This window comes from Penicillium pulvis, assembly GCF_028828015.1.
Source record: "Penicillium pulvis strain IBT 33274 chromosome Unknown contig_23_segment0_segment0, whole genome shotgun sequence".
In the NCBI taxonomy this organism is placed as follows: domain Eukaryota; kingdom Fungi; phylum Ascomycota; class Eurotiomycetes; order Eurotiales; family Aspergillaceae; genus Penicillium; species Penicillium pulvis.
This window is the reverse complement of record NW_026643075.1, coordinates 2958103-2979012: the sequence shown is the minus strand read 5'-3', so window position 1 is coordinate 2979012 and position 20910 is coordinate 2958103. Positions and strand designations below refer to the sequence as shown.

Sequence of the window (20910 nt, the reverse complement as noted above, 5' to 3'; positions counted from 1 at the left end):
CCGGACGAACATTCCACGGGCTGTAACGAAGAAAAGAAATTACTAATGCGGAAGTAAAATACGCTAAACAATACCGGAACCCCGGCAGGTTATTGTCCCCCGCGTCCAATAAACAATCCCGAAATTTCATTGAAACCCCAATGGATGGTCGTGGCCCCACTTCGCTTGACTAAAGGGATCCATATTTTACGCTGTCACACGCGTACCTGCCCAATACACCCTTATCATCTTGTCCACTCCAAACCCTTTCCTTATCTTCTCTTTCCCCATCCCTCTATCGCTTTTAACTTTCTCCCTCCCTCTATCGCTTCTACCTTCCTCTATCTTGCTTTAAACATCCTTCACCTTCGTCCAACCTTACAACATCTCACTTCCCGAATCAACTCCTCAGCTTCAGCCCCAATATCTTATCGGCTGCTCTTTACTCTCCCGAAGTGTGCGTCGGGAGTCATAGTCGTCATTCCTCCCTTCAATGTATCTCGCCCAACGACTCGACCAGAGCGCCTCGTCAGGCCTATAAGCCACTGGAAGCATTCGCTTTGGCATGACTATTTAAGATGATGGTCCCTAGAGCATTTCTTTTCACCTCAGTGCCAACCCAGAAGACAATGAAGTCATTTGGAGGAAAGGAACAGCCGGAACAGTCACCGATGTATCTGCCCGGCCCTAAACCCCTATATGATGCGAAACCCCTAGCGTCAACGAATGCGGTTCCCGTGGGCATCCCGTCAAGACGGACCTCGCGCACTCCGGTGCGTCGAGAAGCCCGCCTCCGCACCCCTTCCAAGACGTCCGCCTCTTCCCGCCGATCCTCTTCTTCTTCTTCCAACGACCGTCAAATCCCCAAAGCAGTTGCCTCGATGCTAGATGCAACGGCTATTCCTGTGCCCCGACGAACCTGGTCCACACGGAGACCTCGGAAGCTTCCGAGAGGCAACAACGTGGAGGAGTTTAGCCGGTTAATGCAGGAAGGGGTCAAGTCCAAAGAAGACTATTTGACTGGCGGGGCGGGAAACTCTCCTCTAGATATCTTGTTGAGCCCACCGGAGGACAACGAAAAATATCTTGGCAATGACTCAGAATCCGAGCCTGCCTTCTCAGCCAGATCAATCTCGAGCGACTCTATGCCATCGCTTGCCCACGACCTCGCATCGCCATCTAGTATCTCTCAACCACCTACACCTGCTAGCCAAAAGAGTCCATCGGAGAGGCGACAGCTCCGATACACTCCCGCGGAGGACTGTGCTTTCGACCACCCACTTCTCGAAGTCGAGATTGAGGAAGGCGAGATGATAGAGTTCGATACCCAGGTGCTAGGAACACCAGATATGATCCCGGCGAAACAATCTGCCTCATTTCGAACCTTCCCGCGCCTGAAGTCTTCATTCAAATCGAACCTCACCGCATCATTACGTGCTATCAAGTCTGCCGCACAATCCGTGTCCTCTCTCACAACGCCCTCATTTCAGCCTGAGGACTTTCTCACTCGGTCACTCTTTGCTATTGCACCTGAAATGACCGACGACCGTCGACCTCCACCGATGCAAAACCCACCCTCTCCAGCATTGCGACGGTATTTAAACCCAACTCCAACCTCTCCGGCAGAGATGTGTGTCTACCACGACCACCCGCATGATTCTCCCGAGTTGACACAGTCTTGTGTGTCGATTCAAATGCAGACCTACCGTCGCTCTCGTGGCCGCGGTCACCGACGCAATCACTTCCATGTGGTTTCTAAGCAGAAACGCGACCAGTACTACACGTTTGACCCGGAGGTCCCGCCCATGTCACGCCAGCGTGAGCCCCGTGAGAATAGCGATTTCCTTCGCATGGTTGTCCTGGAGATGAACATGCGACGCAGCGGCAAGCTCCGCGAAGACATTCCTACTCGGGCTCGCATCTGGCTTCCACCTCGCAAGAATAATCAATACCGCGTGTCTGGAGACTACGAAGACTGTGAAGACAACAACATCCCATCTCGCTGGGTGGGTGTCTCGGCTTAAGGCCAAACTCTCAGATGTGACCAGCGCAGAGCGCCGTCAATTCATCAGTACATATATTTCCCATTTCCTTTCTCATCATACAAGCGCGGCGTTGGACAGGATTCAAGTGTCCCGGTTGACACGTCTCTTTTTTTTTCCCTTTGTGACATACCCCTACGATCAATCATAAATACTCTACCTAGCTTTCTCATTTTGCTTGGTGTCTGACCAAGGAAAGGCATGAGACAAATCAACTCTATTTTAAACAAGACATTCCTATTCGTTCTATTATTACCGGTAATACTGGTGTAAACACCAATTCAGTCTAGACAAGTTAATTCCCCGATCGTGATATCATCCCGCATTCATGAGATCATCACCTCATATCAGCCTTTGTCTCCGCATGAGCCAACCATTTGATTCCACATGGTCACGGGGTGACTCAATTGCTTTGTTATTTTGCCGATCTGGGGTTGCATGATGGGAGAATTCATCGGCAATTTTTAGCGATCTTCTTGCTGGAAACCTGAAAGGGCCATCGGTTCTTTTGTCCTTTGTACTAGTATTCGCTAGTAGTGACGTATCCTTGCGCCACCCAAGTCGCGATAACCCCCGCCTCAATTAATTAAACGCTTGATTTGTTGCCAATCCTGTCAAAAATCTACGAGCTATGCATAATCTAGAACTTAGATTTTCTGAACTCACAATTCAATAACGTCGACAGATGCATGCAAAGCCTGGAAGCTCATATTGTGACTGCATCGGTTCCCCGGTTCTCAGCTGGAGTTTCCACTAAACCGGCCTAGACAAAAGTAGCGAGATGTTATCTCAGAGTGGGCTTGTGGATCAATGATGAATCCAATAAACGTCTCTCTAGTTACCTAACTAATATTACTGATTCGCCCCAACGACTATTGCTAACGAAGTTGGCTATTGACTCATAATTGGATTGATCAGCCCTTTCGAATGGTCTAGAAGAATGGGCATTAGTCCTGAAACTCACCCGCACCTGTTTACATGCCAGGTAACAATCCACTTCGAATGGCCTATAACAGGGATATCCTTTCGCGAGAACAAGCAATCAGAAACAATACTGTACAGGGCATGGATCTACATCGGAAAGTGTGTCTGCAAGGATGATCGCATTTGAGGTCTATAAAAAACAGGAACAGTGCGATCGCCAATGTTTTGTCAATAATAAATTATTCATACCATATGCAACTTGAGCAACTCGAGAGATGCGATTTGCCCGCAGCATTTTAAGCTGCACCTTTAGAATCAACGCCGTTGCCCCACCAAGGGTCTCGCCCCACTGGGGATAACAAGGTTCAACGGAATGCATATTCCGGCATATACCCCACGTTATACATCTCAGATTATAGCAAAATTTAATTGAGTATCATCTCATCATCAAGAAACATAACAATGTCCCATCTGCAGTATTTCTCTTATAAAGGCGTAGGCGAGCAGAAGCGCCAGAAGTTCAGATATAGCCAAGCCGTGCGAATTGGCGACCAGATTGAGTGCGCAGGCCAAGGTGAGCTGTCAATCAGACATTCGGTACAGTTTTAGTTTGTTTGCTGATTTGTATATTCATAGGTGGCTGGGACCGTGAAACGGGAGAATTCTACAAGGAAATCAATGCACAAATCGATCAAGCATTCGCCAACGTCGAACACAACCTCAAAGACGCCGGTGGGGAGGGTTGGAACCAGGTTTTCCGTGTCAACTCATATCATGTGCCCATCAATGATGAAGCGTTAGCTGCTATGGTGCGGAACTTTGAGAAATATATGCCCGGGCATCAGCCCATTTGGACTTGCGTTGGGGTCCCTCGACTCGGGGAGGACGATATGAGGGTTGAGATTGAGGTTGTGGCTCATGTACCTAATTAATACCTAATTAAGCAGAACACAGCGATCCCGTCGATAGTAGAGTGACTGATGTGAAACGTGTTCAAGGCTGTTATTTGGAAATTCTTTGCACTGGTTCCTCGTTTAAGAACTTCAAGTTCAGCAGAGGTCCCTCCCATTGGCTCGGAAGGCTGAGATAGCACAAGTATATAAATAAGCGAAGCTTGCAGAGCAAGCGTCTTTCATTGAAGGCTATAGATTTTCAACATCAAGCTGCTCATCGAGGAACATTAAATCCTATGTAACATACAGGTTAGATCCCATACGCATGATCAAAGATACTTTAGAGGGAAATCAAGGAAGGGCCAAACTATAACTTACTCTCTTCATCCAACAATGTTCCATTCGTCCAGCTCTCTTCCACCCAAGCTACACTGACAAGATATGGGACCTTTTTACCAGGTCTTGCAGCCAGAGACTCTCGTAGAGAAGCAATATCTCCCGATGACAGTTTCTCTGGGTTTACAATGACATGAGTAACATCAGAGCTTTCGAGGGACGTTGTGATATTTGCTCCCCCAAACCGTGCAGTGTTTCGTGCGAGCTGCAGACGCATATTATCAGTTTTGAAGCTTGAATGGTTTTCCTCGGTGCTGGCATCATTTGCGAAAAAGAAAAATGTAAAACGGCGGAAAAGCCACCCACAAGGAGCTGTGTACCCGGCATTGATTTTGTCGTGGATGAGATTCTCTATTCTTTGCGATGTGCGAGAATCAAGAGTGTGATTTGCTTGCTCGTCCTTTGACATATTATTCAAGATCTAGATGTACGGTCAGTATGTACTATGAGTCTGGGAAGCGTGGGTAAGAGGGACCTCTTTGAGCTCATCAACATTCGTATCCCGAGCGTAGCTGTCTGAGAATCGATCGACATTTACTTTGATCTCATCATCTCGGTTTTCCATGGTAAAGAACATGTGTCTATAAGGGTTGATCAGTACCTGAGAATCTGATTTGTGTTCTGATTGAAAATACCTGGGTTCAAAAGGAAGCAGATAGTCGGACAGGCCTGCATCCTTCTCGTTCTGCTTGACACAATCAAGCACCCAGGACGGTTTGATGAGATTGATATCACCATGCTTTTGCAGCGATGCTACTTTGACCGTCCCTGAAAAGAGGTCAGAAATTTTTGGTTATCCTCTTTACAGTCAAACTTACTTCGATCGGCAATGCATATCGTGTCTGATGTAGCCGTGTTTGTTTGGTACACCTTGCCACCATTGGCTTTGACCAGCTGCTCCAATTCGCCTTTGGACCTCTTCTCTGGAGCACCGGCATCTGTCATAATGACTGGAGCGGTATCAGCAAGTGAGAAGCCATGCCTGGGCTTTAGATACTTACAGAAGTTTAGTTCATCAAAAATATGGCCTGATGGCCCCGCATATTGCACAATCTCCTTATCATCATAGCCTGCAATGTTCAAAGGCTTCTTCACTGCTCTCTTGACACGCTTCTGCTTGCGAGAATTGTCCACCTGGAACTCCTTCTCACGCTGTTCCTTCTCCACATTCGACTTGAGGTCCAAGAATTCCTGGACTGATAGCGAGGTCTTCCAGTTCTTGTCTTTCCGTACCTTCTTGAAGCGGGGGAAGCGGAGTGTCAATCCCATGCGAAATTCGTCACTCACGGATATAGACGACGCCTTCACGCATAATACGATCGATTCAGATGGCTTGATCCACATATCTGGCTTTTCATATTGAGCATCTCCACCGGCCAGCTCTATGAATTGAGTGGGCGGCTTCTTGGAATCCCATTTCTGCCACTTGCCATCTGTGTGGTGGCGTACTTCCTGGTAGTCAGCAGCGGTAAACCCACCTCCAACTTTGCAGAAAGACCAGAATTTCTCGGGATTACCGCCCTGAGATGAATGATTGTCGTCGACACGTAGCCCACAGAGAAAGCTAGCAAGGTTGCCTCCGCGGTGGCCCTGACCATAGTAGCCTCCTATGACTACCACGTCGAGAGATTCACCGAACTCAGTCATGTACTCGGGCTTGACTTTCATCCAGTCATCGTGGCGCTCATTCAGCCGGTATTGTGCTCGGGGATTTTTCAAGACGAGACCCTCCGAAGCTTGAGCGACGACTCTCCGCAAGCATGTCTCAATTTCAGCAGCCGTGGTCGCTTCTTCATAAGGCAGGATCTCAAATCGGCGATGGATGGGCTTAATGGTCTTCTGCAAAGCATTGCGACGGTCTCGGAGTGTGTATTTTGTCAAATCACGCCCGTTGAGATGCAGAATATCAAATATTCGGAACAGAGGCCGCGGTCCATTCGAAAACGGGTTGCGCTGTTCAGCCAAAGCTGCCGTCTTCAGGGTCCCAAATGGGACCATCGCATCTTGCTCGGGATCCCAGGTAATCATTTCACCATCTAAGATCACGCTTTGCACTCCATCCACAAAAGCATCCTTTAGATGCCTTGTCAGTGCTCCGTTCTCGTCATAGATCCCATTTCCATAGAGATAAGTATATTCTTTGGCTTTGCGGGACCAAAAGGCAAACCTGCGACCGCCTTGAATCGACTCATCAGGAGCCATATGAAGTTGCAATCTTTCACCGTCCATCTTCTCCTCGATCCAGAATACGGGATCATCCTCTGTCGGACGCATCCGTAGGATCATTTTATCAAATGAATGCATCTGAAACTGGGCCAACTGAGGTTGAAAGCATTGCATGAGTCCAATTCCTCGATCCTCTGCCTCAAGTCGGATATTAGGATCATGGAGCTCCCAGCAAACACGCCTCAAGCTACTAGAAATACTGTACAGACTCTCGGCGTCCGGATGCCAGACATTGAAGAATGTGCGTTCAGTGGCACCGACCTTCATCTGGCGAAGAATAATCCGGATGAGCCATGTAAGCTCGTCCGGGTTCATACGCCGATAGAACTCGGCCATTATATGCGTTTGCTCTTCTTCCTTTGAGGCTCCAGATAGCTTATCCAGCTTGTCATTGACTTCTTCAATTGACATGTCGCCCGGCTCGGTTCGCATGGGCCGCTTGGATAAAACATCATGACAGCGTCCAGCAAAGTCACCCGCCATGCGGGTTGCAGCAGACTGCCCGGGCAGCTTCCAGTTGAGCAGGTTGTAGCCATCTTCCGATTCTTTGTTGATCTTCATGATCTTGACGAGCATCTTGCCAATTACTTTTTCCTTCATCCCATACATCGGACGATCCCTGTCTTTATCCGGAAGAATCAGCCGAAAGGCCGGATAAATGTCGTCGCCGACTTCTTTGCGCCATCGTGAGATAAACCGGGAGATGACATCGTGCCGGAGCTCAAATGGGTTCGAGCTGGCATGGCCTGCATTGGGCCCAGCTTTCCTTCGGGCTGGAGCTGATACCGCTGGCTTCTTCTTAATTTGACTGAGGTTGTCAAAGAGCTTCAAGTATAGCTCGTGGAATGGAAGTGTTGGGGCGTGATTATGCGGGCGGTTTGGATATCTATTTTATAGCGGTTAACGGTGATATAAGTCTGGCGCCACGTAAGCTTTACTTCTCGTCAAGATCCTCATCCAGATTTGGAGCGGGCCCAGGCATAATCTCGTCGGAATCCATGGTGAAATGAGCTTAAGAGAGAAGGAAAGATGAGAGTTCCCCGGATGTTTTTAGCTCTAGGCAGCGATAGCGATAAGATAAAGCGCCCCATGTGACATCACTCAGGGACTATCTACACAATGTAGTACATGTAGTAGAGATCTTTAATTTACTTTCTCCGCGAGTAAAATCATTTATTCCCTTCTCAAGCCTATTTTACATTTCATGGGGTATATTGTGGGGGAGAAAAACAAAGATGCAAAAGCGAAATTCAAGCCTAGCGAGTATCCGCATTGACATTGCGGCTCTGCTCCCCATCTGGATTCCGTGCCACCAAATCAGCCAAGTGACTCAGAATCGCTATGGATCTTTTGGAGCTTCCCCATGCAGTCAATTTAGATAAAATCTCGCAGCCGATACGGAGAACCCTCTCTGGGCCCTCGGGCGCACAAATATCTCCTACGCCTGTGATATTGCCTCGCATCGAGTGACCTTCTCGCACAAATAGTTGGACCAGTTCATCATCGCAGGGACGATCCAGATGAATGAAACTTGGCTCCTGTGATGGAACCGCTCTCGAAGCCTGCGAATTGGGGCTGGTATCCATTGGTCCATGCACATGACAGGACCCGTACGCCCATAGTGTCAGCACGGCGACGAACACGGCTGCTGGCTCATGGAATGCATTCGTGGAGTATCGTCGAACGTGCCAAAGGGTCACCCCAGCGTGAATTATTGATAAACGAGCTTTGTACTGGTCATGACGTATCCAGCGCCATATATACTGCCACTCAATGGCGTGAGTTCGTCTACTCCACCGTAACTTGTTGAACGCTAGAGAGGTAGCGAGACAGCGAATCTCCCGAAATGGTGCCAGTAAAACAAGCCGTGCAGCATGAAGATGAAGAACAGTTGGATGTTCCAGTCCAGCGGCTTTGGCAATGGTGCTATTGGCAGTCCAGTGAAGGATGTCGAGGCAATCACAGGCGCTGTTGCGCCATTTAGAATATGATGGAATTCCTGGAAGCCAGACAGAGCCAATCGGAATAGCAGTCTCACGAGATTGCTTCTTGGCAGTCGGGTTCCAGAAGGAAAGCGGCCTGCGGAAGTAATCGCCCACTTCCCACATGCGGTGATAAAGAGCATGTATGAGAAGAATGTGACTAAATTCTCCAATACCTGATACCAGCCTCTTTTCAATGTAGAGTATGTGCACCGCATCATACAAAGACTCATTGACTGTGTACGGCGAAGTCCGAAAAGAAGCCTGGGAATGATTCGGCGAATGAAAGTCGCTAGCTGGATTTTCCCATAGCTGTTTCCACGCGTCCGCAGATTTGGCATGCCACAGCGTCTCATGTGCAGGTAATGGAGCTTGTCCATCATCGAGGGATAAAAGTGGTCGGTCGTCAAAGTAATAAGCAATTGTACAGTCCAAAAGCTTGGTGGGCGTGTCAGTAACTCCCCATTTCATGTATAAAGTGGTGGGTGCATACCCAGATACAGTAGCCAGTCCGTCTCCGAACTTCATCTTGGACCCAATTCATCCATATAGCATCATCTGACGAGCCACGCACTTTGCTTGGTTTTACCATCGCCAATAACTTTTCGCGGTTCATGAGAGTCACGAGATCCTTGAAAGAGCTCAAGGCGGATGCTTTAGCTCGCTCACTTCCGCTGTGGATAAGGCCAATACAGTTTAGCAGTATGACTTGGATTAGATCAAGAGAATCCTGGCCAGGTCGGTATCGTTCTTTCTGTAGAAGTAGATTGTTAGCCAAGCTAAGTACTAAAAAGGATGATTTGACTAGTTTACCTCGACATGAAGAGCACGCCGAATCAGCTCATGAAAGGCAGCTGTATGCTGGTCTGCTGTTGGCGTGTTTGAACTGTGGCAGCCGATTGCCACAAGGGCCACAGTCAAGAGCCAGTAGCAGTGATTAGGATTGAAGGAAGGTAGATGAACCATAGGATATACTGCCTGAAAAGAATCGAAGTAGCAGATGAGGTACCGGTTGCAATCCTCTGCGGACGGAAAATTTTCAGTCTCAAACATTTCAAAAAATGGATTCTCGCTTCGGCAAAGCAGGATAAAATTGCGGTATATTTCGTTATAAGTCGTGGATTCGATTTTCCGGACAGAGGACATCATTTCATCTGAAATAATTTCCATGTTGACTTCATGTGTACTGGGAAAGTCAAATCGGTGTGACTTGGCTTCATAAAGAGACTCATTGGTAGAATTCACGTCGGCAGATGAAGTCGACCAGTGTGTCTGTCTCTTTCTGTATTTTGGAAGCCGAGCACCGCCGCCATCGACGTAGTAGTCCGCTGATCGTTTCGTTGAATCGACAGATTCAGAATGGAGCGATGTTTCGCTGGGAACATGGGAACTTCGGCGTCGTGGACTTCCCATGTCAGTGCCTAGAGACAGATTTCCAGATGGCGTTTGGGAGATGTTTTCAGGTACTGACGTACTAATTTGATCAGCATTTATGACTGGTGGTTGCCATGCTATATGAGCCATATAGTTTTCTGGAAGAGCTGGTTGAGAAAATTGCGAAGGGGCTCTGGAGTCTTGGCCCTGGTCACTAGTCATAGGTCCAGCGAAAAGCTCGTTAGGAAGCCAGTTGATAGCGGATATCATAGATTGATCGAAAAATGACGGATCAAAATCCAAACCAATCTCCGGATTCCCCGTCATATCCAGTTCGATATCGACCCCCGAATTTGGTATGCCCGATTGAGGATCCCTTCCTTCAGGGCCAAGACCAGCTGACGTCTCAACGGCAAACATCTTGGGCAAATTCGGATTTGACATTCCAGGATATTCTCCGTTGGGGTATGTCGGCATTGGCAACGGCCCTGTAGACGACAAAGGGTTTGAGGGTGGTAAGTATAACCGGGGATCAGGAGGCCCCGACGCCGAGCCCCTTCCATCTGACGGTGTATTCTCCACGAGGGCGCCAATTGTATTTTGAAAAGTTTCCATCGAGGGCTTTGTCGATGGTGGGTCATTCAAGTCGTTCACCGAGAATTGGGCGAGCTGATAAGGTGTTCCATGTTCCACCTGAGCAGACGAATTGTGTCTCTGGGTCCGAGGAGATCGTATTGGAGAATGAGAATCCGGATCATGAATTCTTGATACAGGCGCTCCTCGTGCGCCGTTCCTCGCTCTTGCTTTAGAACGTCTCTCCGTGGGGTATTGGCATTCGAGTGTCCGGGTTTCACACCGTCCACATGGCATACCCCCACTGCATCGGACTCTGGCTGTCGCACAACTGAAGCATGCGCGAAAGGTTTTGACGGTAATCCGATGTGTGCGATCTTTGCCGCCGTCGGTTGTTGGGTTATGGTGGCTTAGTTCGTGGCGGTGGAGGGTATCTCTATATATGATGAGTCCACTGTCTCTTCCCACGTGGCATGTGATGACCTACGTCCGAGAGAAATGCCGACCGCATTGAGCACATTCGAACGGTTTCTCTTTAGTATGACTGCGCAAATGGCGCTTCAGATGTTCTGGTCGGCGAAATGTGCTGCTACAAACCGAACATTGCACCTGTCCCGAGTTCAACAAGGGTTGTTCGGCTTGTTCTCCACTTGAAGCATGCGCATCCACATCCACGTCCGTATCCATGGTTTCATCCGGGGTGGCATTGTCGTCCGACAGCATGGCGCCTGCAATAGAAAGATGCAGCTCCGTACCATGCTGCAGGGACAGGATCATGCCAGATCCTAAAATTGAGGGGGAGACCGGGGGCTCTAAAAACCGTTCCACATGCGGAGAAGCGGAGAAAGCGCTACGCGATTGGCTTCGACATTTTAAACGAACTTCGGTTAAATGAATCTGGGGTTAGCTGGTCCTTCGATCGTCGGAACTTTATTCAGGGCCCGAGAGGTACGGATTTCCACGAGACTTTATCGATCTTTTGACAGATTCCAAGATCCATGGATCGACATAATGGATTCAATCGTATTCCTCAAATGTACATACGGACTTCGGAGTCTACATAGGATACCCCGGTCCAATATAGTACATGCGGTTGCGTGGCAGTGAAGTGCACGGTCGCAATATCGAAAAGTGGGCCATCAGCGTCATTTGTTTCTTTTCCCACTGCAGTGAAATTCTTTGGAAAAAAAAAAGCTAGAGCAACATCATCATCGGTGGTGAATCCCAAACCTCTGTTGGAGATCGATTCCATGAACGGCGAGATCGCCGCCTCGAACCCGCGGTTGGCTCCCCCGGCCTTCCGAAAGAATGACTCCGCGCGATTAGGTGCAGCGATCGCCTTTCAACAATCCCGTCCACCATCCAATGTGAACCCCCAGTCGTCCGCTGCCACCGCGGCCGTCTTTGCCAGTCGGATGAATCGCCATGCGGACAAAGAGATGGATTCCGAGTCAGGTCCTGAAGTTGGCTCTGTGAAGGATAAGATTGGAAGGTTTGCTGGCAGTAACTCGCTCGCTCCGCCAGCCACACGGAGTACTCAAGGACGACCACGAACACCCTCATTATCGAAATCGCCAGCCCCGAAGTCACCAGCCCGAAGCCCAGGCCCAGAACAAGTGGCAGCACACCTGGCCGCAGCTCGTTTGGCCGCAGAAAGATCCCCCGGGCGGAAAGTACAGGAACCGACCAACGATGCTGCCCGACTCGGAGCCATGCGTAGTGCAAGCAGAGCACAATCTGAACAACCTCAGCCACGGTCGCCAGGACCGCGTCACGAGCTACGCTCCCCCGTCCCAGTTAGGCCAAGGCCCACGATTGAATACCCTGCGGACCGAGTGCTCGATGATGACCCTCCAAGTTTCGAACGAATCCCTGGCTATGGACGGTCTCCGTCCATCCGAGCTCCATCAAGTCCATCTCGCGCTGGCAGTATCCGTGGTCGGACAACAAGTCCTCAACCATCCGTCTCCTCTCGAATCTCTGTAGTACTGCCAGACCAAGTGGTGCTGAAAGCCCCCCCACTTCCCCCGCGGTCTACAGCCTCTTCGCAGGCCTCACTACGAAAACCGATTCCCACAACAAACTCATTACGACCAACACCGAGCATGGTATCGATATCGGGACTTTCACACAATAGCAGTTCGAGCGCGCTTAGTGAAGCAGGGGGGATGAATGAAGAGGCTCTCTCCAATGCCATTGTCGCCTCCTCCCTCGCATCCGCTCGTGCATCCCCCATGCCAAAGGCTTCTCAAGCCCCTCCTCCACCTCCACGCCGGCGACGGGCTCGGTCGATTCTTGCATTAGCACAATCGCCAAAGAGCGATATGTCAAGAACTCCAAGCCCACCGAAAGGTATGCCGATGACTCTCCGCGGCAGGCCGAAGAACAGCGATGTCGACCCCAAAGGGCGACATAAAATGAAATTACTCCACAAACACCCGCACAAACACCACGAAGGAGATCGGAAACGATGGCGACGAGAAGTGACTGAAAAGGAACGCAAGCGCTACGAAGGTGTCTGGGCGTCCAATAAGGGACTACTCATTCCATCTGAGTTCAAGCTGAGTGGGACCGAGAGGTGGCCTCCACCTTCAGAGATGGTGTTGAACCTTGTAGTGCGGGAGATCTGGTCCCGCAGCCGTTTGCCATCCACGGCACTAGAACAGGTGTGGGCCCTCGTGGATAATCAGGGTATTGGACTTTTGACGAAAGAGGAATTCGTCGTTGGAATGTGGTTGATTGATCAGCAATTGAAGGGTCATAAACTGCCAGTCCATGTTCCGGACAGTGTCTGGGATAGTGTACGGTATGTGACGGGCATCAAGCTCTCTTCGGTTGGGAAATAGGCATTTGTATCCATCATATATCTAGAACTGTATGAGGGTTGCGCAGGATCGCAACTAGCAAAATATACATACCATTGGGAAATCTTCCATTCAAGTGTTGTCTCCAGAGCTCTGTGATAAGAAACAGTACATACAGTATTCCACGAGAAAGTTTAATCGAACCTCCTCCCCCCTTTCTGCCCCTCTCGAATTCCAACTAAATGTGATTAGGGTTATTGTACTCCGTACCAAGATTCCTGAGTGCTTTAGTCTGTGGATTGACGCATGTTTCGATCTCCAAATCGGGGATCTCCACCGTCATGTGATCACCAATTGTGCACGCCACTGGCATAGTGACCACGGGGTTTGGTGTTTCAGGGGGAAATGCTAAATTAATGATTCCCATGGATTCTGCGAGATCGTCTTACTTTCATTCTCAACAGCGATCGTCGAAGCGCACGAAGGGAACTCTTGATCGTGACAAATTGTGGGCATCGCGAGCAAATCCCGAATCTCCACGGCTCGGGATTTGGATCCAGAAAGATCAAGCAATCAGCGCACCCGTTTCTATATCATAGGAAGCACTTCTTCACCTGTCCAGATTCCCACACCAAAATGCGCAATTTGGTCAGCTCAACGATTTAAGCACCTAGGAGTGTGGAGAGCAAACCCCGACCTGAACGCCAGACCCCGAGAGCTAGTAAGAATAGAAAGTGTGCGACAGAACGACCAGGGCGGGGATTGCGGAGTATCGCCCCATGCCATCCCGGCCGTGTGATTCGCCATGGTCGACGCTTTTCACAACGAGAGCGGGCTTGTGTCAACGGCGCTTCGGCCGATTCGCAAGAAGTTCGCCAAACCGCCCGTGAAGGTAGCTTGTTTGCCTTGGTACGTAACGCCCCGGGTCCAAGCCAATGCACAGATTTCGCTAATTCCCGCCTTCAGCCGCGCCTCACGAACCCGATGCGGTGGACAAGAGCCGTGTTCTAACGTAGGTTTCCACCTGGAAAATATTTCCTAGTGACTTGTCGCCTTTCCTCGGCGGGTTTCTATATTTGTTTCCTTGCATGATGGGACTGATCGCAATTTACGTGTACTGACAGCCTCGTCTTAGTGTCTCAACAAAGGCCGAAAATGCTCTTATCTACCCAGCAAACGGGGTGGGCCTCGGACGAAGAAGCAAAGGCCCTCCCCGTCGCCTGAGGAAGATGCGGCTCAACAGGATAGTTCACAGTTTGCGACGATCTCCGCTGAATTTGAAGAACGTAAGATTGCGATGGCCCAATCACTTACTTTGCCGTGGTACTAATGGCTCCACAGCGTCGGGGATGTTTACACAAATCGATGTACTCTCTCTGCCAGGCGCAGGATTACGGCATCTAGACTTCCCTCAGCAAGTGTCTTCTCTGTTCCAGGGTTACTATGCTGGGGATGCAGATGCCGCTCATGTTCCCCTGGAACTTATGCCGTCGCCATTGACTGGCGCACAGTGCTATGTACGAACTTACGGAAGTGAGCCAGAAATGTATGTTCATCCCGACCCCATGGCGCGTGTAGGAAAGCTTCTGATCATACTTGCAGATTAAACGCCTACTATGATTTCATTCATTGCTATTTCCCTATCCTTCCACCGCGAGTGGCACCTCAATGTCGAGACCGCCCTTTACAATGTCCGCTTGCTTGCTCTGACCCATCATCAGAGCCTCTGATGATGTACAAGCCGCAGTCTCCTCTGAGTCTTGCTATATCGGCAGTCTTAGCACTGATTCCGCACCCTGATGATCCTGATTCATCGTCGTCTGCCTCGCTTGTTCAGCGCAGAACATACGCCAACGCGTTCGCGCAATTGGCCAATACGGCCATAGAAACGGAATGTGATCTTGATATATCATCAACTGACCCCGGGCAGGCCCTATCGACTCCACGGCCTTCGGTCAACCGAGAAAGGCTTCATCCTCAGACCCCAGAAGATTTGGAAACTCTTTTGGCTCTACTAATTCTTTCGGTGTATGAATATTCTCAAAGAGGAAACCTGTTGAAGATGAGGTACCGCGCAGGACAAGCATTAGCTCTGGCCTTAGACAAGTCACTCCATGACTACGTGGAAGAGGACGAATTCTGCGAGGCCCGTCGGAGAGCATGGTGGATGACGTACTACTGTGTTATACAAGGCGCCATCGTCAGCACAACTGTGAGTCCAGTCATCTCGAGCTAAATGTGAACATATGTCTAATCATGAAACAGCCCCCCACTCTTGTCATTAATGACCCTCAATTCACAACCCCATATCCACGATTTGCATCTGATGTTGAGGTTTGTTTTACAATCTCGAAGCCCTGTCGTTCAAGGGTGCTTTCGAAGCATTGACGAATTGACACGTTCCTAGGGATGGTCCATCTTGATACAAGCACAACAAGTGCTGGTATCAGCGACACAATTTATTGCCGATCTAAATAAAACACTTGCATCGCAGTCAGGCCTGCACTACATGTTTGAGCGGATGCAACAGCTTGATTCCTGGACAAATTCCGTACTTGCACAAACCGAAATCCTCCCAATCACATCACACGAGCCAGACTTCGGCGACTGCCGCGAAACCATCACAGCACAATGTATACGAACAATGTCCAGGATCAAGCTATCTAGTGCCCAAATCAAAACTCATCGATTTCGCGCCTTTTCAGATATTCCCATCTTCGTCAAACGACACTGCGATTTAACAGCCGCCAACGCTACTAACACAGCCCAAGTCCTCACTCCAAAATCATCGGGCACAGGAATCAACAGTGTCTCATGTCCATGCAGCAATCTGGACCAATTCCGGCGAGCTTCATCAGCTGAATACATGACCCCATCGGACTCCTCCACCTCATCAGACATTCATCCTTACATCCCTCAATACCCACAATATCCCTTCGCTACAGGGTTCCCATACAGCACGCAGCACTCCGCCAAGATCTGCCTTCGCGCTGCCATTCTCATCTCACACTTGTTCGAGTCTTTACCGTACCCGCAACCACTACCTGAAACACATCAACAACCGCGTCAGCAAGGCAGTGTCTTACCTCGGACTATGCCTTCTTTTGCTTGTTGTTTGATGCAGAGTAGTTACGCGATGTTTATGATTTTCTACAAGGCTCGTGTGGCAAACCAGGCGTCCCCGGATGTGGAAACTGAGATTGTGAGTGACTCGATCGACAGACTGGTCGAGGAGCTTCGGCAAGGTCTGCAGCGGATTATCGGGGCTGTTTCCAACTATTCATTGGCTTTTGAAGCTTTGGATGGGATGAGAGGTAATTTCACCTTCAATTCTATTGTGCTTATCACTATTACTAATCTTGCTCTAGATGAGATTCAAGGAGCATACCAAACGGCGTTCCCGCCGAACCCAGCTATTTAAAGAATTCCATTGCCCGCTTTTCAAGCGACACACAATACTCGGCGTACCATCAGCGATTCCTAATACGCACTTCCCCACTCGTTTTCTATTGTTTCCCCGTGTTCATAGCGAGAAGCATACGATGTTTTAACAGGTGTTTTGAGTCTCTTTCAAATTCCTCTTCATGATACATGTATCTTAGTATGAACTTTATAATAGCAGCGCACACGTAATAGCAAAATACTGTTCTCTTTATGCACCTATATAGATAGGATAATGTCTGTCGCCTTCCTATGGATCTAGGCTGTCGCCGCTTTCATGAGGGCGCTCAGTCAGCACCACTCAAATCTAAGGTTGTCGAGCGTGATCGAGATCATGTCCAAAAGAGCAAGACTTCGATGTGATTCTCGTTCTTGATTGGTTCTGTATAACAAAATAAGATGGTACCTTAGGGGGTAGCATGACCATCCAGCTATAAGCCCCAAGGCCCCACTCGCGCAAAAAAAGAATTCCATTATCCCACTTGACTACGTACTATCCTCATTTTACAATGGATAACGTGATTAAACAGAATGGGTAGCAACTCTTGGCCTGTTAGCTTCTATCTAGCACCTTGCTCCTAGGAACACTTGGCTCTGCTCATTTGTTCTCGGCTACACCTTAAGTATCACCTGTCTGATCTTTACGAATGCTCCTAGGAAGTACTGTAGTTCGCTTAAGCGTGTTTAGTTTTTGTCAAATTCCGGGGTATATATAGACGGAGCTAGTAAAGGAAAGATGTTCTGTGGTATATTACCTCTGTTTTCAGGTTTTCCAATTCTTACGAATGACTAGATTTAGATGATCTAATATATTAGAACGGACACGTCAGGGCTTATTAAAGTATCTAAACGATCTTGATGGAGCTGATGGACTGTCATTCCATCCTATCTCTCATTTGTCCCACGTGTAACAGATCGCCAAGACCTGGAGTCTTGGTGTATAGCCTGGAGTTAGATAATCTGGCTTGGCATTCCGCTCCCAAGGCTTGGCGAAGGGGTTCAATCTTCCCAGACAAACTTCAAGATTCCGCACGTGCAGGTCTGGCTTATGTTCTATTCGTTCCGAAAGAAAACATGTGTCTCGCAATAACCCTCTCTTGGAGTGAGGGTATACCTCGGAGAGTTAAATATCCTGGATTATCTTGGCGAGAGGCTCTTGGCCGGAGACTCGCTCAAAATTAGCTTCAAGCTCGTAGTACTTAACAGAGATGCATTCTCGCTGAGCGCAAATATCTCGGATCTAGAACGATCGCCCTACCAAGATGCGTGTCTCCTCAATCTCTGCGCTGGCATGCTTTGCCTCATTTGCAGCAGCCCAGACCTTCCAGCGTTTGGGTGGTTGCCCTGACTTGGGATGTATCTTCCCGCCGGACCAGTACGTGATGATTTAATTGCGCCTAGTTCCTAACAACTAACAGCTATTTATAGGGTTGACTTCCTTGCTGGTCAGTACTTTGATATCCGTCTTGAAGTACACTCCCCCGTCAATGGCTCCGAAGCTCGTGTTGGAGAGCCCGACGAGAACTTTACCTTCACCATCGCGAAGAAGGGCAAGAAACCTCTCACCGCATCGGAATACTTCAAGATAGATGAACCTGAGCTGGAAAGGTGGAACTTTACATGGTTTGAAGGTAATACCTTCCTAACATCCAGTCCACGGGGAACACATAAGTTAATAGAAGCAGACCGATTCGCCGAGGACGCAGAGATGCCCTCTCTTGTTAACGTGACCTCGAAGATCTATCGCAGAATTGCCCTCTACGAGCCCGGCGAGTACGAGACTACCCTGACCTACTACGGGCAACAGAAGACTGTTGCCAACTGGGTTGTTCGTGATCTCCCTACCAAGCGACGCGCGAAGAATGTCGTTATGTTCATCGGAGACGGCATGACAACCAACATGATTACGGCAGCCCGCTTGATTGCCCATCGTAGCATCAATGGCAAATACATGACAAATATGGCAATGGACAAGTTCCCTGTGCTGGGACATCAGATGACACACTCCATGGACTCATTCATTACTGACTCGGCCAACTCCGCCACCGCCCTTTATACCGGCCACAAGACTACCGTTAATGCTTTGGGTGTCTACGTTGACTCCTCCGAAGACACTTTCGATGACCCGAAGTTCGAGACAATTGCAGAAATCTACCGTCGCAAGAACCCGAACGCCGGTGTCGGCATTGTCTCAACTGCCTTCTTGGCAGATGCCACCCCTGCAGGGTTGGGTGCTCATACTAGCGACCGCGGCAACTACGACCATGTCATCAGCGCCTATTACGAAAGTTTGACCGACTACGAGTGGACAAATTGGAACGGTCCCGATGTGCTCCTTGGCGCTGGTGCAGAGGACTTCATCAAGAGTGAGGAAACCCGCGACTACTACAAGCTCTTCGCCGAGAAGGGTTACAACGTCGCCTGGAACAATACTGCCCTGGAGAATGCCCCAAATGATGAGAGACTGCTAGGAGTCTTCGCGAAGGAAAATCTGCCTACTTGGCTTGATCGCAACGTCTATCAATCCAACCTCTACAACCAGAGCAACTACCCCGATGGTTCTGGCCGCGACGCAGACGACCTGCCCGGACTCAAGGAGATGACCCTCAAGGCTGTCGACGTTCTCGACAAGCGCCACCGCAAGGACGGCTGGTTCCTGATGTCCGAGGCCGCCAGCATCGACAAGCAGATGCACACTCTGGACTATGACCGGTCCCTCGGCGAGCTTCTCGAGCTCGACGATACCGTGCGGGCAATAATTGAGAAGCTCGAGAAGCTCGGCGAGCTCGACGATACCCTCATCATCATCACAGCCGACCACGGCCACGGCTTCGACGTGACTGGCTCCGTCGACACCGAGTACATGGAGGCGCAGACAGACGATCGTAGCAAGCGCAACGCAGTCGGATACTACGATAACTCCGGCTTGTCCCAATACACTATCACCGGCTCCAACGCCCTCCGCTACTCCGAAGGCGTCCACTTCCCCGCCCAGTGGGACCCGAGATATACCCTCCACGCGGGTGTTGGTGCCTTCCCTGACCACCGTGAGGATTACCGTATTCACAGGGAGGGTCCCCGCACACCTGCTGTGGAGGACAAGAAGCACGGATACATAGCTAATTATAAGGATGCCGTCACTGGCTTTATGGTCAATGGAACCCTGCCACTTGATGCGAGCCAGGGTGTCCACTCCTTGACTGACGTGCCGGTCTTTGCCCGTGGCCCTTGTCAAGAGCTGTTCGGAGGTGTGTACAACTCAATCGACATCTTCTTCTACATGGCGGAATGCCTGGGGTTGTCGGAGGTGAAGTAAGCTGGCAAGCCTTCCCCAACGTTAGATTGATTGGGAACCGCCATGGCGGTGTTACATAATTCGAGCCACGTCTGACAGCTCCCTTTATATAAGAGAAGAATACAATATACGAAAGAAAGAAAATGCTATACATAGGATATAAGGACCTGTAAAAATGACGCCGAAAATGACAGCTTCTGGCGCCAGAAACAGCTGCCTTTCCACCGTAACTTCCAGTGGTAAGCTGCTGGTCGACCGATGGCAAGGTCTAGATATTAACCACCACTACCGCCCGACCATGCATTACCACTTAACCACAATACTTCTATCAATACTTCTATCAATACACCATCAACATACCATTAACATACCATTAATACACCATCAACACACCATTAATATACCATCAACACCATAAGGAATAAGCTAACCTAACCTAACAGCATAAGTAGAGTCGTTAAGGCTAATTCTTAGCTACTGATATCAAAATGATAGTAAAGTCTCCTTACTACTTTAGTAGTATCCCCGGTCAGGTTATCCCGGATACCGAAGTATATAATGAGGACTATTAGGATAAAGGGGTGTTTGACTAGGTAAGGACCACCTGGACAGGTCAAAGATGTTTCATAAAACAGATCGTAGAATAGATCAAGACTTCTTAAGAAATTCCTTGATTCCTTATGTGCGTGAGATATATTTAGAGAGGGGTAAAACCCTGCTTTAGCGAGTCATACAGGTACTTATCGGGGCAAGATCGGACTATTGCAGGGGGTATATAGTCCTGCTTGGGTGTCGTGCCCTAACGTCCTGTCTAGGCCGTAACAACTCTAGTGTTAAAAGAAGAGATAGGAGATTAAGCACCTCATGAAGTATAGATAGTGCGGTAATTAAGGGCCATCAAAATATTATTGGATCAGCGATTAGCCTCAGGCTCACTTAGTAAACGTGAGCACCGGTTAAATTTAGTGATCACGCTTAGGA

General features: G+C 49.2%; 8 protein-coding genes across 8 annotated transcripts; 6 read left to right on the top strand and 2 right to left on the bottom strand.

The window, feature by feature from the left end:
- Positions 1–557: 557 nt before the first annotated feature.
- N7503_005397 (uncharacterized protein) lies at positions 558–2003 on the top strand (the record flags this gene model as incomplete). Its single annotated transcript, XM_057064944.1, has 1 exon — positions 558–2003. The coding sequence occupies one exon, from the start codon at positions 558–560 to the stop codon at positions 2001–2003; it is 1446 nt and encodes a 481-aa protein (XP_056922687.1).
- Positions 2004–3407: 1404 nt separating this feature from the next.
- N7503_005396 (RidA family protein) lies at positions 3408–3877 on the top strand (the record flags this gene model as incomplete). Its single annotated transcript, XM_057064943.1, has 2 exons — positions 3408–3519; positions 3582–3877. The coding sequence occupies 2 exons, from the start codon at positions 3408–3410 to the stop codon at positions 3875–3877; spliced, it is 408 nt and encodes a 135-aa protein (XP_056922686.1).
- A 235-nt stretch (positions 3878–4112) lies between these two features.
- Positions 4113–7460, bottom strand: N7503_005395 (DNA ligase (ATP) DNL4; the record flags this gene model as incomplete). Its single annotated transcript, XM_057064942.1, has 7 exons — positions 4113–4132; positions 4217–4655; positions 4710–4815; positions 4870–5002; positions 5053–5184; positions 5236–7346; positions 7399–7460. 7 exons carry the CDS (start codon positions 7458–7460, stop codon positions 4113–4115), a joined length of 3003 nt encoding a protein of 1000 aa, XP_056922685.1.
- A 256-nt stretch (positions 7461–7716) lies between these two features.
- On the bottom strand, positions 7717–11382 carry N7503_005394 (uncharacterized protein; the record flags this gene model as incomplete). Its single annotated transcript, XM_057064941.1, has 4 exons — positions 10877–11382; positions 9256–10825; positions 8936–9196; positions 7717–8880 (listed from the first exon to the last, which is right to left on the bottom strand). The coding sequence occupies exons 1-4, from the start codon at positions 11164–11166 to the stop codon at positions 7717–7719; spliced, it is 3285 nt and encodes a 1094-aa protein (XP_056922684.1). The 5' UTR covers positions 11167–11382.
- Positions 11383–11639: 257 nt separating this feature from the next.
- irs4 lies at positions 11640–13235 on the top strand (the record flags this gene model as incomplete). Its single annotated transcript, XM_057064940.1, has 1 exon — positions 11640–13235. One exon carries the CDS (start codon positions 11640–11642, stop codon positions 13233–13235), a length of 1596 nt encoding a protein of 531 aa, XP_056922683.1.
- A 763-nt stretch (positions 13236–13998) lies between these two features.
- Positions 13999–14800, top strand: N7503_005392 (Zn(II)2Cys6 transcription factor domain-containing protein; the record flags this gene model as incomplete). Its single annotated transcript, XM_057064939.1, has 4 exons — positions 13999–14102; positions 14160–14205; positions 14329–14479; positions 14535–14800. The coding sequence occupies 4 exons, from the start codon at positions 13999–14001 to the stop codon at positions 14798–14800; spliced, it is 567 nt and encodes a 188-aa protein (XP_056922682.1).
- A 455-nt stretch (positions 14801–15255) lies between these two features.
- Positions 15256–16614, top strand: N7503_005391 (fungal specific transcription factor domain-containing protein; the record flags this gene model as incomplete). The annotated part of the gene is made up of 4 exons (XM_057064938.1): positions 15256–15405; positions 15459–15527; positions 15601–16507; positions 16562–16614. The coding sequence occupies 4 exons, from the start codon at positions 15256–15258 to the stop codon at positions 16612–16614; spliced, it is 1179 nt and encodes a 392-aa protein (XP_056922681.1).
- Positions 16615–17896: 1282 nt separating this feature from the next.
- Positions 17897–19950, top strand: N7503_005390 (alkaline phosphatase; the record flags this gene model as incomplete). The annotated part of the gene is made up of 2 exons (XM_057064937.1): positions 17897–18009; positions 18063–19950. The coding sequence occupies 2 exons, from the start codon at positions 17897–17899 to the stop codon at positions 19948–19950; spliced, it is 2001 nt and encodes a 666-aa protein (XP_056922680.1).
- Positions 19951–20910: the final 960 nt, after the last annotated feature.